The following is a 20,607-nucleotide window of genomic DNA, read 5'->3' as shown; positions in this document are numbered from 1 at the left end:
CCAGGAGAGTGGTGGTACGTCATGACGCGGGCGCTTGGACCCAGTCAAACTCCATCTCACGTGCACACGCGTCGCGCTTCCAAGCTGGGAGGTTCGCTCAAGCATGCTCAAGTCCATCTGATTTGAGTATCTGGCCCAACATATCAGAACCTCGGTATCAACCCCACTGTTCCAGGATCATTGTAACCCAATTGAGAAACCTGCGAGATTTCGAAGTTTGCCATGACATTGACGATCGCTGAGTGGAAGTCTTTACGATGAAGCTTTAGTATAGAGTAAGGACAGAAAGTAATGTCTGATCGGACTCTATCCGAGACTCTCATCCTCCTGGACGTCTAATACATGGATAGTATCCCAGTCCTTCATCTCTTACTAGTCATAGTAATCGAGATCAGTAATCTCCGCCTCAACCATGGGCTTCTCCGGGCGTTCAACAGGCCTCGAGCGTTTGTTGTACCGACCATGATAGCCAGCGCCACGGCGATCTGAAGAGGGCCGACCATCAGCACCGGGTGCGTCACTCCAGCTACGAACAAGGCCCTGCGTGTCGTCGTCAGGACCACGAATACGCTTCTCCTGTGCCTCGTCCCACAACTCGAACTTGCCAGTGTCCTTGTTGGTGAATCCTTGCTGGCCTCGAATCTGCGAACCCACTGCGTACTTGACTACAATTCCGAGTCAGCAACCAACCAGAGGTATCGAGAATGACACAGAACGTACGAAATAGCTTGGCTGTGTCTTTTTGAAGACCATCCACCAGAGTGCGAACCGCCACGACAGGACACCCGCTCAACTCGGTGCGCAACAGCTTTGTCTGGCCGTCTTGATTGCATGTTAGAATAGCAGCGAATCTTTTGGTGCCTTCATCCTCGCAGATGACGATATCTAGCCTCGTGTCAATTCCGGTGTTCAGCATTGGTGCGAGGGCTTTACCGTAGAACTTGAATCGCTCGCTGCCGTAAAGAAGACGACAGTTGCCGAGGGAAATCTCTTTCAGCGTCTGAATCTCATGAAGCTGACGCTGTTAGCCAAATAGAACACTTTAGAGAATGAATCAAATACCTTGTGGGTGCTCTCTAACCATGGCTGTGCATTAATCTCCATTGCGGACGTCTGGCGTACTAGCTCACCAGTATCGGCGGCGCTGGTGGAGCTTACAGTAACAGGCATCGTGCTTAATCCGGTGATCTTAAGCCAACAGATGTCGATAATCTGCGTCAGGTGTCTACAGATGACCAAATTCGGTTATTATACTCAAGCTTTGGGGAAGCGAGACAGACGTGGAGAGAGAGGGATTGGTTGCTGGTTTATATGACCAGGTAGTGCTAATGCTTCGGGTCAAAGGAGTAACTACGGACAAGTAAAGGCGACACCCACCACGGCATCTTGGGGTAAGAGAGCGGTGAGAGAGCGGCAAGAGGTCCACTAGCAATACAGCTGACCATGGCGAATCTTGGTTCCTATCCTTGGTTATGTAGGGTAAATGCTTATCGTGGACTAGGGTAATGCGGTATACTTGCGGCATCTAAGGGATACAGTTTTGAAGCGCTCCTATAAACTGCTTGCCAGGAAGGAAGCGTGATTTAGCTACAGCTGGGACTAAACGGGGAACTATACGTCGTCTCTTCGCATTGTATCGTCTTTGATAGTGGGAGCTATGTTGCTGGTCGAGACTAGTAGAACAAGGAAATTGTGTATCTCCAGAAAGATTACGATTGCGTGACATGTCTTGTAATTTACATGGTCGATATATATTCTATGCTATACTTTGAGGAAATGTAATTCTGCCAAAGCACGCAAGAACAGTTGAAACATGGTGTAATAGGCCGTCTCTGGGTTGTAACACATAATACCTAGTTATCAATCGTTTATTGAAGCAGTTGCTGGTACCACTCTAGAAGGTAACATGACTCCGTGCGTATATCCCGTGCCTCGGTCTTCCCACCGCAGGGAATTGGTATAAATAGTATCATACAAAGTACGAAGAAAGAGGAACGAAGTGTAGATGAATGCATCAATGGCACATCCAAATCAGGTGTGGTGTACACGACATCAGGAAACCCTGAACAAACCACAAAACAAAAAGGCATGTTAGAAATGCAAATTATACCGCAGTCCCGCTAACCCAATGCAAGAGATGTGAAAACGTGAAAAAGAAACATGGTACATACATGAATATAGAAGATATTCATGGTTGAATGTAGTGAGAGACATCGCAGTAGCCAGGTTCGTCTCAACCACTAATCGATAGTGATGACGTCGTTTTTAGACTGCCCTGGACGACCTCCTGGACCGCCTCGGCCTTGCTGTTGTTGCTGTTGCAAGGTTTGCTGACGCCCACTGGGCATTTGCTGTTGAGCCGGTCTGCCGTTCGGTTGTTGGCCTCTCGGATGTTGCTGCTGGTTCAGGTGCTGTTTCCCTGATTGGCCCTGCCTCTGTTGTTGTTGCTGCTGCTGCTGCTGCTGCTGCTGCTGTTGTTGCTGTTGTTGGCGTGCCTGTTGCATCCTGGCTTGTTGCTGTTGTTGGTTCCCCTGTTGGCCCCCATTCGCCTGATTTAGACCTTGCTGTGCAGGTTTTTCAAGTGGTGGAGGCGCAACGTAGCCATCAGCCATTCTACAGCCCAAGACACATTTATCAAGCTCCTCGATGGCTCTAGGAATCGCATCCAATTCCGCCACCATACCATTGCGGGTACCAAACCACCCATTGCCCTTCCTACTGAACAGCTCCTTCAGCTTAGCCTGTAGGTTGTCAAGGCGTCTATGACCTGGTGCACGCTCGGGAGTTGGCAATACGTTGGGATCCTTTGGGCGCAAGTTGTCTTCGACGAACCAATACACGTTGTCGTCTTTGGGTTGGAGACGCACATCGAACGTGCAGACGGGATTGTCATACGTAAGACGATATTTGAAGATGGTGTGGACATGGATTGCGGGGTTGCTGTAGTTGCCTGGCGATCGTTGCTCGACTTCGCGCAGGACCTTGAAGAGAGGTCGCGTGGCAACGAGTATCGTACAGAAACGGTCTAGACCATTGGCATCACCGGGATCAATGACTGGTAAGGAGGGCGACCGATCATTAGCAATCTCGGTGAGTTGAGAGAGTATTCGATGGTGCGGGTTGCTGGGTGATAGTTCGATAGTGAGCTCCTTTTCGGAACCAAAATTAACGGTGGCAGAATATGGCGATGGACCGTATTGAAACTGTACGCGTTGTAAGGAGGAGGATTTGAGCAACATCTTGCGTTTCTGCAGAGTAGTTGCAAAGGTACGAAGACGATTGACATCTCGCAGTCGTGCTCGCAACTCTCCAAGTATATCCTGCCCAAAGGGCGTGGCAAGGAGGATCCTAAAGTTACCATCCTCCGAGAATTTGAAAGCATGTTGTGGTGAAGCTGCCATGAGCTTGTGCATATCTGCAGCAACAGTCTTAATCATCCTGCCGGCAGCCATGTGCCAGACGTTCTGAGCTCCAACTTTCATGCCTTCGCAAGTGATCCTGATGTCTGATTCGAGCCATGCGTCTTGACCTGCTTGAGCCGCGAGAAGATCTGCAGTTTGCACATGCAGGACCCACCGACGGGCGATGCGATAAGCTTCCAAAGAGGGCCCTAGCTCACACTTCAAGCTATAGTTCTTTTTCTGCTTCTCAAGTTGCCGAGCTGTGACACGGAATGACAGCAGCTGCACGGCGATTCTTTCGAGACTTGCCAAGGTGTTGCGGTTGATGGGCAAGGAGCTACCGTCAGGTCTATCCATTCTGATCTGCTCAGCATATTCTATGCTGCCTCCGCCAGATCCGATTTCGAAGATCCACCACGACTCACCAGACGAGTCGATCACCGCTGCCAGTGCCCAGCTTGGCGTCCAACCGCGAGGGCAATACAGGGTGGATGAAATAACATCCAACCTGACAGCAGCCGACACTACCTGTTGATGTAAAGCTTGCCTCGCTACTGATTGCCAGCCGAGTTGTTGTGCGTTCTTCTGGATCAGGCTGAGTAGTGTACCGGCGAGCACCTGCGTCATTACATTGGCAATTTGTCCAGGCTCCCTGCCTTGGTTAAAAGCGCTCTCCGCCCGCGCAGATAGTGCGCTCGCTGGTCGTAAAATATAGCTGCCGGTGACTTGCTCTAGTGACAGTGTGACAGAAGTAGATGTAGCACCCAGTGTTGCGTCAAGTGTGCAATCCCCAGGTTCGGTCTCGGAAAGTCGTGCATTCGCTATCACCCCAGATTTGAAACTGTTCTTCGTAGAACGCAGAATCTCGCTCGCATGGCATGCGATGACTTGCTTGAGAACGCATTCCATGGACAGATCCTTCCAATCGAACTGGAACTTGGGGTCTTTCACTTCCTTGCCTTGACGAAACCAGCGTGTTGTCAGTGACGGGATGGGTGGTCCTCTCCACGAGACCTTGCCGTTCTTTGGCTTGTTATTGGATACGCCGATCTCGATCCAGTTTTTCTTCCCAGGCTTGTTGGTCCAGTATGACACTACGAGCAAGCGATGCACAGGCTCAACCTTGAGAGAGCCTGCCCAGCCGGTGCGGACGAGGCCTACTGCCTGTGATCGAAGTACAGAAATCTTGTGTGTCAAGATGAAATTATTCAAGAAGTCGAAAAGACCAGTCAGACCCTTGTCTTTTAAGACTAGGTCGGCCTGCAGCTTAAGCTGCATGAAGAAGCGGCTACCGACGGTGATCGTGGGCGCTGGGTTGAACAGTAGCCGGACATCAATGAGGAACCACTGTTCTGAGGCATCCTCCACAAAGGACATGACGTCGAACTCCAGCTCGTTGTCGATGACAAAGGTCGCGCGTCCAGAATGCACGCGCCAGTTTTGAAGATGCCGTGGAAGGCTTTCGTGCACATTCAGACGTATCGAGAGGGAAGTGTTCAAGTAGCGTAGCAATTTGAGAGCTTGCTCGGCAGAGATGGGCTCAGGCGGTATGTAGTCAAGGCTCGGCATCCACGACGCTTTGCCGGTTGACAATACCTCCAAAGCTGTCGCGATATCCGGATTATTCTCCCTTGCGTTGTTAGAGAGAACCTTGATTCTCTCCAATTTGTAGTCAGCGGCATCCATGTGGGCTGCCTGCGTACTCGCGTGGGCCAGTAAGTCAATAAGCTTGGAAATGTCAGACGAAGCTTTCTTTCCCCACTCTGTAAGGACCAGCAGCTTGATGAACTTTGCCCGCTGCTCTTGGGCAAATGAAAGGAGAACCAGCTTCTTACGCCTGTTTGCGTCTGCGTTCCCTTGCATGTTTGCCGCACCAAGTCCATTGGGAAGAACGCCATTGGTTACTGGAGCCAGTTGGATAGCGGCCATGTTCTTCAATACTTCCTCGAGCTCATTGTAAGATTCCTGCGATATCCGCAACAACAATGTTGAGAGGGAGTTGTACTGCTCAGGGCCAATGTGGGCGATTTCCGGTGGCAGATCCGAGTAGTGTCCGAGCGTGGAGCCTGCCGTCGTTGCTAATGCCATGGACGCGCCGTTAGTGTTGGTGTCTTTCGAGGAACCTCCATTGGTGGCAGGTCCTCCTGCCGGCGTGTCGCTTCGCGTCCCATTGAGTCCTCCGTTGATCATGTCAGCGTCGTGGTTGCGCTTCCTGCCATCTGCATCGCGTGAAGCCGTCGCTAAGTCTGATCCGGTGTGGTTCATGGTGAGAATGCCTGGCATACTACGTCGTCCTCCGTCCCGGGACCCTGGGGCGCCGTCTGCGCACCCACTCTACGCGCTTCTAGCCTTCACCTAATATGCCTGGCCAATCCAGATTTCCGTGATATTTTCGCGAATGTGTCGAGCGTGGGATGTGCAGGAGGACGATCGAGTCGGAGTGCCTGGGGCCGGGTTCAGAGGGCTGGCGGTGGAACGGATGGTGAAATGCGCTGTTGAGGAGTGGCGCGCGACCATGAAGTGGATGTTGTTGGCGTAACAATGGATGCGCACAGGTAGCACAGGGCGCAGCGGGTGGTGAAAGGGCGCTGGTCGGACGCAGCAGGTAAAAGAAAGCGAGGTTGGGGCGCTGTCGACTAGCGCATCGTGTACTGTGAATGTTGCGAAATGTCGTGGGGTGTGGGCGCGCTCGTATAGAAGCCGGCGTCAGTCTGGAGTGATCGTGGATGGGTGCGCGACGCCGGGTAGCTGAGTCGATGATGTTGTTTCAGCGATCAGGAATGAGGTCGTCGAAACGGGAAGGATTGGATTGGGTTTGGCGCCTTGGCGGCCACTCCACCCATGCAGCCTGGCGTACTAGTGGATAGCCCTGCGTCTCTTTCATCACGCACACTGAGGATGGCATCCGAAATCGAGGAAGGCCTTGTAGGTGCAGTTCGCTCTAAGAATGTGTATTAAGCAACGCCGAGTCGCTTCTAGAGCGGATACAACACAGCTAGTCGGTTTGATCATTAGTACACAAAATCATTCACCGCATACCTGTCCACGGCTCGGCGAGCTTGCGGCTGCGGCGGCCAGTAGTCTATCCAAAGGCGAGCTTGAGCGCAAGCGCCTTGTCCAATGCCTTCTCGGATAGCCTCTACTGCAACTAGACGCATTATCAGCATGTTCAGCCATTCCGCCAATACTTCAACCCTAACCTCATGACCCCAGCACGACCATGGGATCGCCCGCTGCCCCAACAACTCCACATCTCTCCCCAGCTTGGTTCTGACCTCACCGTGCCCACTAGAACTTGCCTTCCAACCTGAATCCCGGCCCGTGTCAGCTGTTGCGCTTTTATCCTTTGATCCTTCATCATGTCTCAGTTGCGGTGACGCACTTCCGCCAATTAGTGTAGACCCTGCTTGCGGAAGGCTGCGTTTATTCGATGGCACCGCGCGCGCCCGAGCTCCCGCCCTACCAGCGACCGACCTTCACGCGAAATGCATCCTCACAGTCAAAAGTCTCAGTGCCGTCCATATCGCAGTCCAACGAGGCAGACGATGAGCAGAGTCTCTCTTCGGATCAGAGCCTCGACATGGAGTCCAACGACTCGCAGCCCCACTACGAGGGCGAAGATACCCGGTTGACGAGCGACAAGGAGCTTCGCGGCTTTTACATGTACGGATGGGCTGCCGAGGTACTTATTCCTATGCTATCTACCACCATTCCAACCTGCTTCACACTTCTTCAAGCTTTCACCATGTGCCAGCCTTGTGCGCTTCTTCGCTGCCGTGTTGCTGCCTTTTACGCGCCGTGTCGAGCGCAAAAGCTACGCGAACACCACCACTAACAGTTCCAGGTCTTCGTTGTCTGTGGTATTGGATCCTTCATACCCGTAACACTCGAACAACTCGCACGCGAAAATGGTGTCCTCCTGTCTGACCCTTCCATGCCATGCAAAGCCACGAAACCTACCGGTCACCCTAGCTTCTCCTTCTCCACCAACGCCCTAGAAGCCCTGCTGAAACCAAATCCTGAAAAGGGACAATGTGTCGTCCATATCCTCGGCGTCGAGATCAACACTGCGAGCTTCGCCATGTACACTTTCAGCATATCAGTCCTGATACAGGCTCTGCTGATCATAAGCATGAGTGGTGCTGCAGACCACGGGAGGTTCAGGAAAACGTTCCTCTTATGGTTCGCATTCGTGGGAAGTATAGCGACCATGTTGTTCTTGCCCGTGGTACCCAAGGTATACCTTCTAGGCGCACTACTGGCAATCATCTCAAACACATGCTTTGGTGCTAGTTTCGTACTGCTAAACAGCTTCTTACCACTGATGGTGCGTTTCCATCCGACAGTCAAGTATGCCGACTCAATCACCGACACTTCGTATGCGGACGAAGAAGATGAGCCGGAGACAGAGGAGGACGATGAAAGAGGTGGAGAAACTCCTACACAAGAGAACATCATACGAGGAGCGCAATATGCGAACCAGCTTGGAGAGAGAGAAGGCCTTCTTGACGAGGTTGCCGATGCGACAACCGCACTTATTCCAAGCAACCCTTCAGCCGCGGACTTGACCATCCCAAGGGCGAAGAGCAGGGCCGCTCCTTCAGTTGAGCTTGCACTCGCTACCAAAATCTCGTCCTACGGTATTGCAATTGGCTACATCGCCGCTTTGCTGGTGCAGACCCTCGGCATCCTCATTGTCATCGCATTCCAATCCTCCAACTTTGGTCTCCGGCTCGTTCTCTTTGTCATTGGCGCGTGGTGGTTCGTCTTCACGCTACCCACTGCCCGCTGGCTGCGCCCTCGTCCAGGACCGCCTCTGCATATCGGCGCACAAACTTCCAATTTTGGCTCTGCACTAGCGTACTTCACATACTCGTGGAAATCCCTAGGTCGTACAGCAACGCATGCGCGACACCTCAAAGATGTTTTACTCTTCCTTGCAGCGTGGTTTCTCTTGTCAGACAGTATAGCTACTGTATCTGGTACGGCCGTGCTCTTTGCGAAGACAACACTCGGAATGTCGTACGCTATGCTCGCCCTGATAAACGTCATCGCGACAGTCTTTGGCGTCTTGGGCGCCTTCTTATGGTCACGCCTATCTGCTTTCTTCCGCCTGTCACCAACGCAGACAATACTGCTCTGCATCACGCTCTTCGAAGTGATACCCATCTACGGTCTACTCGGGTATATTCCAGCAGTCCAACGCCTGGGATACCTAGGCTTACAGCAGCAATGGGAGATGTACCCTCTAGGTGCAGTCTACGGCTTCGTTCTTGGTGGACTAAGCAGTTACTGCCGCGCGCTATTTGGCGAGCTCATTCCCCCGGGCTATGAAGCCGCCTTTTACGCCCTGTACGCCATCACAGACAAAGGCAGTAGTGTCTTCGGTCCAGCGATTGTAGGCGCCATCACCGATGCTTATGGAGAGATCAGACCGGTAAGCACGCCCCAAACGACCTTAGCTCATAGACACGACTTACTAACACATATTACAGGCTTTCTGGTTCCTAGCTATTCTGGTTGGCCTTCCCTTCCCAATCATGATGCTTGTCAACGTAGATCGGGGGCGCACTGAAGGCGCTGCCCTCGCCAAGACCCTCGAAGAACTATCACGCGCACAGGATGCTCGTCGAATAGACGAAGATGATGACAACTTGTCGCAGGAAATCAGAGATGACCTCCGCAGCTCGTTTTCTTATCAGCGCTCTTGAATCATCAAGCCTCCGGCTCCATGATACTTTGCACGTTCCTTATCGTTGCATTCGTTCTCTTATGCTTCCGTAATAGTTCTTTTTTGGCTCATCAGCTGGCCTGATCGGCTATAGCGCGCATTTCAAACATCAGTGTCGGGATTGCATTGTAGAGGCGTTCACTTGCCATTTGTAATCCACATTTCACCTCTTCTCAACTCTCGGTAGCATTAGTATTATCTGTCAGTGCGGCGTTGGGAGGTCAAATGAGCGACGCATACAACACGAGGCAAATAGTTACGTATCGCAGAGATGCCAATCTGGTTGTCTTTAACTACGATCTCTATATGGCTTGAGACCTTATTGAGTTCACTACGTTACCCACACATTTCTCCATCTGCCTCCGTACAATAAGTCTGGCACATCATACTTTTGGCATCTTCTACCTCTTTCGTGATATGATACGCTTACCCATCTAGATCGAACATTTCCCGGTGCTCCTCTCTCGTTTGTTGATCAGGCAGCTTTCCCTCGATCAACTTCCACATCTCCATCGCAATCTTCTTTCTTATCTTCGCCACACGAACACTCCTCTTCCACTCCTTCTCGGTCGCTTCTCGCTCTGCTACTGTGATCTTGCAGAATCAGCATATGTATATATAAACATCTCGTAGGAAAGTGAACTTACTTTCTTCGCCTTCCCCTTCTTCAGCCCATCGAGTCTGGTCACGATTTCCGCCCTCTCCGTCTCAAGGGCATGAATGCTAGCGATGAGATCCGTAGTGCTGAGCGTGGAGTTAAGGCTGGAGAGCGAGCTACGGAGGTTCTTTGCACTGGTGAGAAGAGAGATGGTTCGTGTGCGCACGTTGAGAACGCTTTCATCGAGGGCGGCGAGTTGCTCAGTCGTGCATGCTTCAGCGGCGTTCTAGGGGTGTAAATCAGACTTGGACTGGAGGATCCAGGAGCGAAACCTACCTGCAGAGCGTGATAGACGATCTGTTTGCCTAAGGATGTCAACCTGATTGAGCCGGGAGTTAGATTGGTCAGACTCACCAGCAACTCGTCCCTCTATTGCTTTTTGCTCATGAAGGTCTTTCAGAATCTTTGCGGCAGAAGCTGTATCGTGATCAGTGCTTGCATTATGAGTTAGCGTGTTGCCTACAAACGCACCTTTGGTGACCTTATTGTGCAAGTTTGCCGAGACATCGATAGCTGAGTATGGGCGGTTTTGCTTGCCTATGGCTGGTTAGTCGTTGAAGCTGAGCTATAATTCAATCGTAAAGCTTTTCGGATGGAAGGGCAAGGTGAGTGGCCTACGCAGGTACTCCAACACCAGGTCCGATGCTTCGTTGGCTGTTGCTTTCTCTTCTGTCTTCTTGCGTGGCGCCATTATATGCTATCGATGTGCAAGTACGATAGAAGTAACGGTATCGCGAGAAAATGCCGTGTGAGACGTTCAGCTTCTGACAAGATGGCGCTAGGCTATGAGCATGCTTCCGATGGAAGGAGCCACCCTCAACCCAGGAAGGTAGGGTAAACAAGTTACGTGGGAGCGAAATTGAGCAACCCAGATATACCGGTATTCTGAATACAATTATGTGATAATTTGTTCGTTACAAAGGCGCACTACCAGTCCCTAATTAGTACTTCAACCTCCACGCTCACCAAATTGTGTAGCCCAATCCTCAAATTCCTTTAACCCTTGCTTGCTCACTGAGGGTCTGATAGTCTGCAGGCTCGCTATGAAGTCCTGGAACTGTATCAGCCGTATTTGATCCATTGTCATGGACAGCAACTTCTCGCCCAGTGAGCGTAATGGTCCCATAGCGGCGTCTTTCGCAAGCGCAGTGATATCAGAACCAGAGAAGCCTAGATTAAAGTTAGCATCATATATATTGTCTTCGTCGTTCTTTCTGTTGTGGAGTGTAGAACACAAGCACATACCGTCAGTGAGCTTGACCAGACAGTCCAAATCGTGGTCGCTCAGTTCATGTTTCTGATGGCTCAATAACGTCTTCACTTGCTGCTTCCGGACCCAATCTTCCGGTAAAGGAATATACTGTCTTCTTACGAATCGCCGTCTTGCTGCTTCGTCGATTGCCCATGGCAGGTTCGTCGCTGCAAGTACTAGCACCCTAGTGGCATCGCCTCTCTCTTTGTCCTTGTCGTTGATTGCACTCCCAGCAGCAGCCTTTTGCAGATCAGACCACTGTATGAGAAACTCGGTTTTGATGCGTCGAGATGCTTCGTGTTCACCGGATCCCGAGCGCGACGAAAGGAGCGAATCAATCTCATCGACGAAGATGATCGATGGTGCAAGCATCTTCGCAAGCTGGAACAGCGCACGAACAAGCTTTTCGGACTCGCCGAGAAACTTCGACGTCAAACTGCTTGCAGAAATCGCGAAAAAGGTAGACTTTGACTCTGTAGCCACAGCCCTCGCCAACATCGTCTTTCCAGTACCTGGGGGTCCAAACAGCAGCATACCACGTGCAGGTTCTCGCAAGCCCATGAACAAGTCAGGTCTCAAGAACGGGTAAACCACTGTCTCTTTTAATGCTGATTTCGCAACTTCGAGTCCAGACACGTCGTCCCAGTGTACCTCATCTCCCTGTATGACAATTTCGTTCAAAATCTGCTGCGCTGCTTGCTTATCAACACCTCGTGGTAGATTCTTCATGATCTCATCCGTCCGTCGCTTCCATTCATCCGTTTCTTCGGATTCTTGGTCTGCTTCAGTACTGTCCGTACTTGGGGTATCTGGTAACTCTGCACGCATCGAGTTTCCTCTAGCCCTGCCCTTCCGCACCGGTGATGGCCTTTGGTTAAGCAACTCTCCATTCTCTTCTAGCGGTATAGATTCAGGCAAGTCTTCTTGCTCCGAACTGCTTCGCGCTTTAGTGTAACTACTCGTAGATTTGGGCACTAGTCTCCGTGTCGTAGGATCCCACATGACTCCACCTCGTTCAGCACCGTTGTCGCTGTACGAATGCGCTGCTGCAGACGCAGCGAGGGATCGAGGGTCTGGGGCGGGCTTTGGATATTCCTTCCGATACGAGGGCAGAGCCGTGGCGGTCCCTTGCGCACTAAGCATCTGAGTCGAACCGACCGATTTGCGAGGTATTGTTGGAGTTGTTCGCTCGAGCGCAGGGGTTTTAACAGGTTCTGGATCGGTTTCGCCGCTGGGTGGTGGTACCGCATACGCAGTCGATGCTGAACCTTCGCCAGCTCTAAAATAGAACGGTGCTTGTGTGGGCGGTTGCTGTACTTCTGGTTTAAAACAATTTGCACTCGGCCTCCCAGCAGACGGCTTGTCGATGGACGAGCGAGCTGAGGGCGTGAGGGAATTGGTCGATGGATTAGTTCCCAATGCTGGTCGACTCGAGGCCCCTGTAGCTTTGACGCTCCATGCTTGAGTCGCCGCCTTTGAAGCATCTGGGCGACTTCTTAACGAGTTAGGTAACTTGGCCGAAGATGGTTTGCTTTCCCTTCCGGGTCTCAATGTCCGTAGCATTCTACCGCTCTTCTCTGGCGACGGTGTACGCGTCTTCTTCTCTCCCGCCGTCCCCGGAGATAATATCGATGCGCTCCGAGTCTGCTTCAAGCTGTTGTCTGCTATAGATCCAGTACCAGAGCTCTTTCGTGGCGCCATTGCAGGACGGTACGGTAACGGTGGCGGTCGCGAAAGATCCGTATACTCTATGGGCGGTATAGATCCGCCTCCGAGCCATGAAGAAGTTCGGCTTGTATCGGTTTGCGAAAGGGGCACGCCATGGGGAGGTGGTGTTGGGGCATCGTTGTCTGAAGACTGCGAGGCAAGACTCTCCTTTGACTCCTTCCTACTATTCTTCAGGGCTTCCAGCAGATCCACGCGCTCTTTGCACTGTAGCTCCAACTGGCGCAGCGATTCGATCAGGGCCCTCTCTGTTTCGGACGCAGGACGGTAGGTTGAGGGGTTGCGACGAGCGTTATGGTAGTAGATATGGTCGAGGGCGGTTTTCCACGATCGTAACGCCTCTTTCTCATTGTTCTACACGCCGTTTTGTCAGTATGGTCAAGCATGTGCAACACTTGGCGGGTGGTTGGGCACTGACCTGGCCCTCAAAGTATACTGCAGTCGAGCAGGCTAGAAAAGCCTCATCGTAGGCCTTCTGCGTCGTGTTGGCGCGCATAGCAGAAAACATGTATACCGTGCGCCCAATTCGCGCTGTGAAGACGGAAATAGGAGTCTCGCGTCAAGCCTTGGGCTCGTGTTTGTAGATTCGTCTGCTGCATGCGCCGGCCTTAGTTCGCGCGGGTGTGTGACGTAGCCCTGGAGGGAGCTGCCCAGGTGTTTCGCAACCCCGAAGGCTGAGCAGCGGCGACCATGGAAGACACTCTCTCCCAGCATTATCCACGCAGCTAGCCACACCTCACGCTAACACATCAGATCACAGGGCAGTATCGTCACTTCAACATTCGCATCTTCGCAATCACGCACGAGGAAGATGCATGTGCAATGGGTGGGGCCGCTATTTGGATCGCTGTTATCGATTACGCACCTGGATTAGACCGGATAGCGAAAATGCTGACGGGTCTTGAGCGACGCCAATACTGAATTTTCTCTATGATACAAGTACGCGCATGCCATCATGTGCTCGCACAACCAAGCATCCAGTACGCCACCAGATGAGCTTCCAGAAAAGCCTCTATGACTATACAATGGCAATGAAGAAGCGTCGCGACACAACCTTCTCCTCTACCCGCGCAACACAAAATGCTAGACCTAGCCTTGAATGCCCAGTACTGCTATGGTCGCTGCTCTCCGCGACACCGCGTGTATATCGTTCCGTTGGTTATGCGCGTATCGTAGTATTGGAGGGCTCTCGTAACGGTTTCAAAAAAAAGGATCAATCAAATCGTCGTCTCCCTATATGGCAGTGGACGAGTTAGTGCTCCTCCGAATGAAGAAAGCCTTTGCCATTTCGTATGCAGACCTAGATGTTGTCAGATGGTTACAAGTTGGTTTTGTGCAGGTGGGGACTCACCAGCAAATCGCAGTGCTTGGCATGGTGGTGATAATACGGGGCTTCAGACCACGGAAGTATCCTCTATAGCCCTCCCTTTGATGGATTATCTTGGCCGCCTGGAAGAGGCCGGAGACGTTCTTCAACTCTGCGTCTCTGGCATTTCCGCGTGTTTGTAATAGCGTCTTGATGACATCGAGCGGAGTGGTGAGCCCCGCCGCAAATCCACCGGCGATACCTCCGGCGAAGCAGTGCGTGTAGGGATCGTAACGGCCGGTCGGGTTCATGACCTTCGACATGGATTCGTAGGCCATGAATTGCAGCGCGGTGAATGGTACCGTCATACACAGTGTAGTGGGGTATGAGACGTAGAATGCGCCGACTCCCTCGGTACGGAGAACCTCTCGGGCGCATTGAGGGACAGATTTGTAGACGGAACCATGCATTTGCATGCGTTGCTTTATGACTGCGAGGTTCAGTAGGCGCGGAGCGAAGTCGTAATGCGCATCTTACCGTCAAAAGGATTCATCAGCGCATCGCTGGAGATGGTGGCCGCAGCACCGCTGGCAGCTGTTGGTAGTCAGTAGCTGCCCCTTGTTTTACGTCGTATTGGTTGTGCGCACCTGCTGCAAGAGGATGATGCTCGTGGCTCTCTCCTTCGTTGCCACCGAGGGCGTGCTTGGTGGCTTCGTACGATGCAAAATAGACAGCATGGGCGGGACCTGCACGCTGTCAGTTCCGTCTACCCCCGACCTTTCACCCAGCGTTGCCTACCTGCACCCATCACCACACTCGAAAGCCCCCTCCACAATGACCAAAAGCCCTCTGCTCGCGATATAGTGACCATGGCGTTGGAGATGCCGCTATACATGGCGCTCGGCGACGGGTTGACGATCTGCATCCTGGTCTACCGGAAGTCAGCGCACTGTTGGCAGTGGACGAAAAGCTTGATAGAAAGCTGCGCACCTTGAGTAGATCGACTGGGTACATCACCGAGTGTTCCTATCGCCAAGTCAGTTGACATGTGCTCACGGCGGCGACGTCGGGGACGTACGGCGATGCCCGCAAATGCGCCCGCAAGCATATTCGCGGTGAGGGAGAAGTTTGGCGGGAGCGCTTCATAACTGGCGCGAAGGTCAGCGACGGGTGTATCCTATGTGTGGTGGTGCAATGGAGCTGTACTCGTGTTCTTCTTCGATAGGAACTGATGGCCGATCATTGGGGGCCATAAGTCGGCCTGTTACTGGCGCCGCGGATTCCAGGTTTGCGACTATGGTGGTATTTGTTTTTGGGCAAGATATGGCAGCTTCGGGCGTCGTTGCGAGAGGGCCAGGTGAGGTGAGTGGGCAATGGTTCGAAATTGAAGTTGTTACTTTTGTTTGCAACTAACGGAAGCGCGAGATGACTTCAGCCGAACGCCGAGACGTCAGACCTAAAATCCGGCGACTAGGTACTCTCTCTAGTATCTACTCTCATCGTACCCATGCCATCAACAGCGATGCCGGAGCTTGCACGGCAAACCTACGCATGCGCATGCCAGCCCATATACTGGCAAATTCTGCATCGTGATGCCCCCTGCAATCTGGCCACAGCTGGCCACTTGCCATGACCCCTCAAATGCGCAACGATGGTTGACAGGTGCCGCGGAGATCAAGTACATCATCAACGCGATAGCTAGACTCAGCCAAGGTGCCTCGGATGCGGGAGGGGAAATAGTTGGACTCAACTATATCTTATCAGATCATCTCCGCCCGCATACACCGTCCGCCACACGTCTGCGTCCTGTCCCCTACATGCTTGTACGCAAAGCCTGACTTCACTCACGATACCCCGCAAAGACGCCGGGTTTGAGTTAGCGCATCCAGAACCGCATGCTGAATAATGTCCGATCTTGGAATAGTTTGCATAGTGGATGTCAACTCAAGCTCGGTGCCGAGCTCCTGCTCGCTAAGTGCTCCTAGCACAGCGTCTAGTAAATGAGTAAACGACAAGCTTATATCTCCAGTCTGCGCTGAATAAACAACAGAGCAAGCCTGCACGCATTACTATAGACATCTGTGGGTGCCTCCAACATAATCGGTTGTGGATGGTCCGAGGTTATTATACTCATTTGCAACTATCATCAACCACCATGATCCAGCAGTTTGCCCATCGTACAAGTACAATGAACGCGCGGTTTTCATAACCTGCAACCAGCAATGCTATCCAGTCTATCTGCCATGGCACGTTACGAAGCAACATGTCCGCCAACAGCTGGCGATGCCGTGGTCCGGGACACCGGAGCTCCTTACATTTTGTTTGCGCATCAGCAGTCGCACCGCTTGTGCCACCGGGGGAAGCTGACTACGTCCCTGATGTTAGGCACACCAGCGAGGTAGCACAGGAGTCGATCGAATCCAAGACCAAAGCCTCCATGCGGTACACTGCCGTATCGTCGGAGGTCCACGTACCACTGCAAAGAGCCGTCTGATGCGTCGGTAGAATCGTCCGACGCTTGTTGGAGGCCCTGTTCCTCCATGGATTTCAGAAGTTGTTCCAGTCGGTGTTCACGCATAGAACCTCCCACCAGTTCACAAATCTCAGGTGCAAGTAGGTCGAAGCATGCGACTGTCGGTGCAGCCGATTCATCAACAGTCAGATCATTTGACGGCGCCATGTAGAAGGGCTTGATGTTGCGTGGATAGTCAGTGACGAATATGGGTCCACCGCGTCCCAAGCTCTCAGCCAGAAATCGTTCGTGCTCGGTTTGTAGGCCGTCTTCATGACCAGGTGCATACTCGAATTCCACCTTGCCTTGAGCCACCGCGTCCTTGAGGTGCCGTATCGCAACCGCGTATGAGATTCGAGGCCATGGACCTTCTGCCAGCCCTTGCCACCGTTGTGCGAGGGTAGCGTGCGACACGGATGTGCTTTCTTGATCCTGGTCTCGTGCTCGCGCCTCAAGGAGCTCTTGACCTACAACTGACTCTTGTAACTTCAACGCAACAGAACGCAACATCTCTTCCACAACGTCCATGACGACATTGGCGTCGTCGACGAAAGCTAGTTCTGCTTCCAGCATGTAGAATTCGCTAAGATGACGAGCCGTATCACTCTTTTCGGCTCGAAATGTTGGAGACAGCGTCCAGACCTTGTTCACTGATTGAGCCAAAGCTTCTAGGTGAAGCTGGCTAGAAACGGTGAGGTATTTGGGAGAGCCGAAAAACATGTCTTCATGCTTCTTGATCTGGTTTGAAGAGGATTTGTCTGATGACGATGGTACCTCAGGCGCAACAGTAAATACCTCTCCTGCACCCTCGCAGTCGGAAGATGTGATGATAGGTGGATGACACTGAACGAAGTCATGTTCTGCAAAGTAGTTGGTCACTTGCGCAGTGACTAAAGACCTCAGCCGCAATATAAGAGAGTTGATTGGTAGTCGACTTCGAAGATGCGGGAGAGTGCGCAGAAATTCAGGCGATTGGTATTTCTTCTGGATTGGGTAGGCCTGCAATTGGAACACAGATCAGAACCCAGAGACTACTTCAATGCTCACTCGAACCAACTTACTGTAGCATCGTTCTCTCCCAGTATTTGCACTTGGTTTACTTGAAGTTCATGGGATTGGCCTTGACCTGGCGAGGGTGTCCACTTTCCTGTGACCGTCACTGCAACACCAGTGGAGAGACTGATAGCACAGCATGTCAGTACTTACAGATCATATGGAAGTAGACTACTGACCCTTCCGCTAGTTGGGGAGGCAGCACTGCCTGTACTGTCTGCAGGGTCGAGCCATCTCCTATGGCAGCAAATGCAATACGCTTTTGCTTGCGCACTGTCCGCACATAGCCGTTTATCGTCAGCGCCTCATTGTCCCGTGGAGTCCGCTGAGCGGAGATTGATTGTGGAGATGGCCTCAGCAGCTCAGCAATATTGCTTGGGCAGAAGGTTGAACTGCAGCGAGGACGACATAGTGATAGCGCATGTGCGCAAGGCAAAGCGGTTCCCCGGTTTCGAAGTAAGTACTGGGGGCGGACAACACTCCTTCGAACGGGCAGGAGCCAACTCATTTACGCGTCGGCAAATTTCGATCAGCCAGTAGGAAATGTGCGGTGTGCTCTGTAGCGTAGCAACAGCTGCCTCTATCGGTATGCTGTCTATGAAACCTAAGAAAAAAAGTACAGACGCTTTGACCATGCGCTAGGATCTGGCGGGCCTCGCCCGTACCGTTCTTGTGGCTCGTTAATCGTGACTGTAACACTTCAGCCATGGCTGAAACACTATGTGCTCCAAGGACCGACCATGAAAGTGCACGAGATTTGTGACCCATGAACATAGCGCCGATGGACTTCGGAGCCTGGTGTCGTGGTGTTCTTCTTGGTGGCCCTCTTTACCATCATTGGACGGGCCAGCTTCCTCTTCTACTCCACCCCCAGTCAGCACACCAAGACACGCCCCACCAAGCGAGACGGCTGTTTGTACAACTCCCATCGTGTGCCGAGATGCTGGAAGCATGCACCCGTCATAAGGGCGGCGGACTTGTTCGTTACTGGACGTTTTCGTGTAACATCCGCTGGCGGTGAGAAAGACGCCTCGTAGAACGCCAACACTCCAGCAAAGTACATTTACCCTGCATCCGGGATCTTAGTGCCGACGCTATCACTGCGACGCTATATCGTGCAGGATCTTGGTTAGCAGCTGTCATCATCGGCTTGCTCAACGCCGCCAGATCTTTCTAAACCGCTTTTAACTCTATGCAGATCGCTTCAAGGTCTGGACGATCGATCCAGCCACACATCCCTGTTCCAACAACTCCCAGAAACCCGACACGGCACTTAGTGGCTTCAAGGTACCTGGCAGCTATGTGGGTGCACAGCGTCGCCCCCAGGACCAGGATGGATTTTTCAATCACACGGCGCGGCTGCTACCGGGCATCGACCACTGTGCCTACCCTAAATTGCTTGGGCATACGACTCATGTCCCATCCTCCTGCAGGTTTGCGCTACTGCTGGTGTAGATGCCACCCGCGATGACTGCATCCAACAGGGGAGGGCTCGATTCCCGCAGACGACTACCGTTTTGGTAACTGGCGCAGCGGAAATGCGCCAGCTTAGTCTCCGGCTGGATCTGGAGCCATTATTTAGCTGCGTTATCACACGCTCCTGAGTAGTTGCTCAAGTGATATACTACCCTCTTGTCGGTAGGGTCATAGACTCCTCGCCGTTTCACCCCGCCCCTCCCTACTTTCAGGCCATCTCACGCTGCAACTATACATCCTTCCAATCTACGTACAGTTATACAAGAATTCATATCAAAGCTGCTCATAGTATTTCATTATCATGCCGCCTTCAAGACCCAAGCCGTCAGAGATAGCAGCCGAAGCAAAACGGATATGGATGCCACATATCTGGAAACACTACATTCGAGACTCCAAGACCTCATACCTATATCCCGACTCAGCACAAATAAGAATCAACGTGGACAAACGATCATCACAACGCACAAGAGTAGCAGTCATGGAAGGTGACCCAGTGAACTACGCTTTGGGCTGGTATCAAAGCGCGGTCAACGCAGATTCAGACTGCAAGCGAATTCCAGTGATCAACGTAGCGAACGAGAAACGCGCTGGAGGTGACTGGGAATCCGGGCTTATGGCACCAGAAGAATGTTTCGCGAGGAGAAGCAATCTCGTACATGCTCTAACAATGCCATGGAACGCGCAATTGGGCCGAGAAGAAAACTACTACCCAATACCACAGACAGGCGGCATCTATTCCCCTGAAGTCTGTACGTTGAGATAACAGCAACGCTCGTCTCGAGTCACAAGTCACTAACGGGCCGCAGTTGTGTTCCGAGCAGGCCCAGATCAAGACTATGCAACCTTTACAGACATAGCCTCTCTACCCGTAATATCGGTTGCACCCGTGCGACGTCCCAAGCTCGACGAGAGCGGATGCAAATACTCGTTTGCACAAGAAAAGGAGCTCATGAGGGAGAAAATGCGGGCAGTATTGCGAATCGCATCCTACTGCGGGCACAGGAACTTGGTGCTGGGCGCTTTCGGCTTAGGGCCTATATTCCGCAACCCAGCACAGGAGGTAGCGCGAATGTGGAGAAAACTACTCTTCGAAGAGGAGGAGTTCCATGGCGCATTCCAGGATGTCGTGTTTGCTATTGACAGTAGTATGGTTGGGTCGCCGAGCAAAGGGTGCGCGTCCGATGTGGAGATTTTTAGGCGCGAGTTCGATCCTGCGACTATTTGGCCGACCAAGTGGTGACAGACGTCCTCGGCGACGACGCCGACAGTAAAAGTAATCGACTAACAGCAACGCAAACTTGGTATGGATAGCATGGGATATGGTCACGAAGCATACGAAACCGAAGCACACGAACCGACACGCACACACATACACACATACACACGAGGGCAGGATCCTTCAGAGACACACCAACCCAATAGAGGGGTAAAACAAGCCACTTGACTCGGATGAAGTCTTGGGATGGTGGGGTGGGGGTTCTCAGTATGCACAG

General features: G+C 52.3%; 6 protein-coding genes across 6 annotated transcripts; 2 read left to right on the top strand and 4 right to left on the bottom strand.

The window, feature by feature from the left end:
* Positions 1-372: 372 nt before the first annotated feature.
* J4E82_000953 (uncharacterized protein) lies at positions 373-1,170 on the bottom strand (the record flags this gene model as incomplete). The annotated part of the gene is made up of 3 exons (XM_051727273.1): positions 373-665; positions 721-1,015; positions 1,063-1,170. The coding sequence occupies 3 exons, from the start codon at positions 1,168-1,170 to the stop codon at positions 373-375; spliced, it is 696 nt and encodes a 231-aa protein (XP_051593080.1).
* Positions 1,171-2,240: 1,070 nt separating this feature from the next.
* J4E82_000952 (uncharacterized protein) lies at positions 2,241-5,684 on the bottom strand (the record flags this gene model as incomplete). The annotated part of the gene is made up of 1 exon (XM_051727272.1): positions 2,241-5,684. One exon carries the CDS (start codon positions 5,682-5,684, stop codon positions 2,241-2,243), a length of 3,444 nt encoding a protein of 1,147 aa, XP_051593079.1.
* Positions 5,685-6,831: 1,147 nt separating this feature from the next.
* J4E82_000951 (uncharacterized protein) lies at positions 6,832-9,112 on the top strand (the record flags this gene model as incomplete). Its single annotated transcript, XM_051727271.1, has 3 exons — positions 6,832-7,083; positions 7,246-8,838; positions 8,897-9,112. 3 exons carry the CDS (start codon positions 6,832-6,834, stop codon positions 9,110-9,112), a joined length of 2,061 nt encoding a protein of 686 aa, XP_051593078.1.
* A 446-nt stretch (positions 9,113-9,558) lies between these two features.
* Positions 9,559-13,275, bottom strand: J4E82_000950 (uncharacterized protein; the record flags this gene model as incomplete). The annotated part of the gene is made up of 8 exons (XM_051727270.1): positions 9,559-9,726; positions 9,780-10,016; positions 10,067-10,095; positions 10,145-10,207; positions 10,262-10,327; positions 10,757-10,960; positions 11,036-13,121; positions 13,186-13,275. The coding sequence occupies 8 exons, from the start codon at positions 13,273-13,275 to the stop codon at positions 9,559-9,561; spliced, it is 2,943 nt and encodes a 980-aa protein (XP_051593077.1).
* Positions 13,276-14,000: 725 nt separating this feature from the next.
* On the bottom strand, positions 14,001-18,346 carry J4E82_000949 (uncharacterized protein; the record flags this gene model as incomplete). The annotated part of the gene is made up of 11 exons (XM_051727269.1): positions 14,001-14,067; positions 14,119-14,563; positions 14,611-14,667; positions 14,721-14,819; positions 14,872-15,004; positions 15,064-15,099; positions 15,152-15,221; positions 16,548-17,584; positions 17,647-17,764; positions 17,818-17,963; positions 18,263-18,346. 11 exons carry the CDS (start codon positions 18,344-18,346, stop codon positions 14,001-14,003), a joined length of 2,292 nt encoding a protein of 763 aa, XP_051593076.1.
* Positions 18,347-19,415: 1,069 nt separating this feature from the next.
* J4E82_000948 (uncharacterized protein) lies at positions 19,416-20,354 on the top strand (the record flags this gene model as incomplete). Its single annotated transcript, XM_051727268.1, has 2 exons — positions 19,416-19,863; positions 19,921-20,354. The coding sequence occupies 2 exons, from the start codon at positions 19,416-19,418 to the stop codon at positions 20,352-20,354; spliced, it is 882 nt and encodes a 293-aa protein (XP_051593075.1).
* Positions 20,355-20,607: the final 253 nt, after the last annotated feature.

The sequence above is a fragment of the Alternaria postmessia genome (assembly GCF_024291825.1).
Source record: "Alternaria postmessia strain BMP 2775 chromosome Unknown scaffold_3, whole genome shotgun sequence".
NCBI lineage: Eukaryota > Fungi > Ascomycota > Dothideomycetes > Pleosporales > Pleosporaceae > Alternaria > Alternaria postmessia.
The sequence above is the reverse complement of the archived record's forward strand: the minus strand, read 5'-3'. Positions and strand labels throughout refer to the sequence as shown.